General features: G+C 36.4%; 1 protein-coding gene across 3 annotated transcripts in view; it reads left to right on the top strand.

Moving 5' to 3' along the window:
- The window catches only part of LOC143132156 (GTPase IMAP family member 8-like), a 15,941-nt gene extending 11,457 nt beyond the window's left edge, over window positions 1–4,484 (top strand). For all 3 annotated transcript variants that reach the window (XM_076291502.1, XM_076291500.1, XM_076291501.1), the window contains 4 exons: window positions 466–646; window positions 1,491–1,620; window positions 1,722–1,832; window positions 2,457–4,484. In XM_076291502.1, coding sequence (XP_076147617.1) covers window positions 466–646; window positions 1,491–1,620; window positions 1,722–1,832; window positions 2,457–2,897 — 863 coding nt within the window. In that variant the 3' untranslated portion in view covers window positions 2,898–4,484. The remainder of the gene's footprint in view (window positions 1–465; window positions 647–1,490; window positions 1,621–1,721; window positions 1,833–2,456) is intronic.

The following is a 4,484-nucleotide window of genomic DNA, read 5'->3' as shown; positions in this document are numbered from 1 at the left end:
TCATTTCTTTTTTTATTTTCAATAAGAAATAAAATAAGTTGTATTGTAGTATAGATTTATTTAATTATTTGAAATTTGCCCTTATTTACTATGAAACCATTGTTTTGTTTGTTGTTAATAAATCCATTGTGTACATTTCGAAAACTTACAGAACTCATTAAAGGATACGTTATTTTTCAGCCTGACGATTACCAGTATGTACCGGTAATTCACCTATGTAGATGTAATTTATTCATGGTCACAAAAGGCTTGTCTCTAAAATATTATGCGGTATCCCCATACTATGATGCATTCAGATTTATAGCAACTTCATGTCAGTAAAGTTGAATCTAATCTAAAATATTTGAGATAATTTCATGTTAAAATAATATATTTTGTTCAGTACACAATGAATATCGGTATATATTATTTTTGGTAAAAGGCTTAATTTAGACTGTAACTTTTAGCATGTTGTCTTTCTTCTAGACCGCCTAGAAAAACATTCTTTTGTGGATGTGTCTACAATAACCGTGAATTACAATAATTTAATTGGAAGAGGATCATACGGAGCAGTTTACAGAGGCTCATACCAGGGAACCCCTGCTGCTGTAAAGGTCATGCCCATTGGAGACAGTTCAGTCATCACAAATGAGTTCCTCATACCTTTGTAAGTGTGTGTCTGTGTGTGTACATGTATATCTGTTCATGTTCTCATAATTGTTTAGTTCATGAAGCTGTATTCAGTTCATTGCAGTCTCAGTATTTATGTAAGTAAGTAAGTGAGTAAGTATGTAAATCATTTTAATTTGTATAGCACATTACTTACAAAGTGCTTCACAGTTAAAGAAAAGACTAAAAAAAGACTAAAGAAGTCTTTAAAAGATGATTCCAGCACCAACTACAAATGACACCTCCAGACACAAAACAAAAACAAAAGTACAGAGACAGACATATAAGCATACATATGTAGCATCAAAGTTCCACAGGCTTGATGGCTGTTAAAAGCAAGTCTGAAGGGATGGGTTTTTAGTAGAGATTTCAAAACAGTCACAGATGATGGTGATTTCAGGGGTTGTGGGTTTTAGTAGAGATTTCAAAACAGTCACAGATGATGGTGATTTGAGGTGTTGTGGTGCATGGATACTAAAAGCACGATCACCTTTCTGTATCCAGGCGTGCTTGGGATAAAGATCTTAGTAGTCGTGATGGAGTGTAAAGGTTTAGCATGTTTGTTACATAACTTGGAGCACGCCCATTTAATAATTTAAACACAGTCAATGACACTTTATTCTGGATTGTATATATATATATATATATATATATATATACACATACAATACAAGTTTGCATTTGTGTAAATCTTTATGTAAATATGATTTGTGTATTTGTATTTTTTCTTTCAATATGCTTGCAACAGTATTGCACTAAACATTAATAGTCATTTTGGTGTACACATTATTTATTTCCCTTTTTTCAACCATTGACAAAAACTCGCTTTAAATATTCTTCAGGCGTTTATCTCACCCCAACATTGTGCGGATGATGGCTGTAGCCAAAAGTGAGACCCAGATCCTCATTGCTAATGAGTACATCCATGGGGCCAATTTGCAGCAGGTTCTTTACAAAGACACTCCCTTTAAAGTGAGGCATAATCTTTTCTCTAAATATCTTTGTAATAATAGTGATCATCATATTATATATGACAATAATGAATCGTTAAAATTGTATAATTTCACTTTCAGTTACAGGACGAGGAGAATAAGCTGTTTGTGGCTTTGGATATTGCTATGGCTGTTGAGTACATACATGGTAAACAGATCATCCACCAAGATCTGAAGCCAGCAAATATAATGGTCAGTATTATGTTTCATAATATGGGGTTTAATGAAAACGCAGTAAAGTTTCAGAGTTTTGTCGACGTTGTTGGGTATGCATATACAAAGTGCATCAGAATTATCAATATACTACAGCTTTATAAAGTAGTGTTCAAAGCAGTGATTCAATTCTGGTTCTTTTATGGCAAAAAGGATGATCTGAAAAAACTTACTGTACACATCTTCAATTTTCATGCTTAAACATTTAATTTCATGTGTCATGAACATTGGCATTGGATTTACATTATTTAAAGGTGCTATAAGCGATGTAACGCGGTTTCTCAGCTAAAACATTTTTTGTCACATACAGCTAACATCACCTCACCATCCACTAGCTACCTGTGCCCCAAATACAATGTAGAAAAACGCAGTCTCCTAGGCTCCAAAAATTACCACAAAACCACTTGGACCAACCTTGCCCATAAAAACATTACAAACTGTTCCAGCAAATCACTGACGAGATGCATGTTTGGGAGAGTTTCAATTGTAGTAGCGATCTAGCTCTCTGTTTTGTTTGAACATCAACAGAAGTAAGATTACCCTGCATCACTTATAGCACCTTTTAGTTGACCATTTTCATTTTTGTTTCTTGTTTTTTTGCAGATTACAGCAGATAACAGAAAGGCCTATCTCACTGACTGGGGCATGGCAAACTGGCAGGAGACCATGTCAATGACAAGAAGAAGTGGCCAAGGAGGAGCTCAGTGTGGCCCACAGGGTGGAACCCCTCCCTACATGGCCCCAGAGTGCCTAGTGGACTGTGAGGACTGCAGCACCATGTCCGACATGTGGTCTCTTGGCATCAGTCTTCTGGAGATGTTCACCAACTCTGAGGCCTGGTCGTATAGCAAACTTCAGGAGCTACGGAGGTTTCTCTCTAAAAGACAGGCTCCACATGCACTGGCTAAACTGCAGCCTCCACTTGATGGCATTATAAAACGTCTGCTGGACTATGAATCTGAATCTCGCATGACAGCTAAAGATCTGGTGATACTGTTGAAGTCTAAAGTTGATCTTACCAAAAGATATGGGTATACATGGTAAGAGGGCTTCATATTGCAAAAATAATGTGATCTTATTTCAAAACGTATTATGCTCCACACTTGCCTGGATCAACCTAGACAAACTGGTAAGCAAATTAGAATTTGCAGTGCAGATCCATCTGGAGACCCTCCCATTGAAGCCGATTCCTGAATCACCAAAAACCCAGGACCAATCACAACCGCTTATTATGGGGTGGGCTTTATATGGTGAAATTGTGTGAAGTTTCTTTTCTCATTTTAGCAAGTAGCCTGATAATAAGCAGGGTAATGTATTGTCTGCCAGTTTTTATCAGAAAATAAGTCCCTTCAGGATGAAGCAAGACCCCTCCACTTGCGTGTCGGGGTCCTGTTATGCCTGTCAACGGCTGATTGGTGCTGGTGGCCCATTGGTGTTGGTAAAATGTCATTTGTACAGTGTAATTAAATTAAGGAATAATTATATTATTTTACCATAACTCCATTGCCATGTCATAACCTGTGTACAGCAATTACCAGAGGCAATTTTAGCCCACAAGGTTAAGACCCAACACATTGTTTTGAATTATGTGAAACCTATTCATCCAACCCAATCTCTCTTACACTTGCGTCCTGTCACTTTCCATAAAATGCAAAGCGCCTCACCTTAAAAAAATGTCTTCATATTTAAAGAGTTTGTCAAGGCAAAGGGAAAGTGGCTAGAAAAAGGCAATAGGACTCTCTATTTAACTCTTTTAAGTCTCAGACAGCCAGTAACCCAAAAGTTCTTTAAATGTCAGAGTCCTTATGCTCTTGATGACATTTTCAAACCTCTGATTGAATAAGAACCCAATTCACACATGAATGCCAAAGATCTGGTTGTAGCCTTCTGTTGCCGTCAAAGGTTAATGTCACCAAAAGACATATACTGTTAAAGGTATTACTGAGATAGTGAATGTTTAAACAGTACATTTTAATCAGAGTGTCATATTCAAGCAAGTGTAATGACAAGATTTGTAAAAATCACAATCCGCTAGATGTTGGTCAAGTGCATGCTGCACTGTGAGAAAGTACATTCTTTGTAAGTGAATCCAGTAATACAAATGTCTCAGTTCAGTGAAATCAAATGAAATGGAGCATGGAGATCAATGAGGCCAATGAAATGCCAGACAATCAATATTGATGCCTGTGTATCCATGGCATTCGTAGCCCATGGCAGCACCTAGACAGGGGAAAATTGTTTGTGTTTCTCTGGTTTAGTCACAGCTGACTTCCTGATGATTATAGTTTTAATATCAGCTCTTTACTGTCATTGCTCTTAGATTGTGTTTAAGGTTGTCTCATATACATCTTATTTGTGATCTGCTCATATTTGTAGTTACAATAATTACTGTATGTGTTAGCAGAGAGCAGCATGTAAATAATAGCACAGTGATGATCAGCAACCTAAGATATCCTTGCATTATAACTATAGCTCCAGACCTCTAAAACACTGCCACTGACTGTCATGTCATTAGATTGGATTTGATTTTTTTAGCAAGTGAATACTATATACAGTATGAACTATAAGTATGAAAAATAAATCTACACAATATAACTAATGGATTTTTAATAAATAACAACATGAAATGAA

This window comes from Alosa pseudoharengus, unplaced genomic scaffold (genome assembly GCF_046254945.1).
Source record: "Alosa pseudoharengus isolate Yale_2024_CS ecotype anadromous, Long Island Sound unplaced genomic scaffold, YU_APseudo_1.1 YU_APseudo_1.1_scf_19, whole genome shotgun sequence".
Taxonomy (NCBI): domain Eukaryota; kingdom Metazoa; phylum Chordata; class Actinopteri; order Clupeiformes; family Clupeidae; genus Alosa; species Alosa pseudoharengus.
The sequence above is the reverse complement of the archived record's forward strand: the minus strand, read 5'-3'. Positions and strand labels throughout refer to the sequence as shown.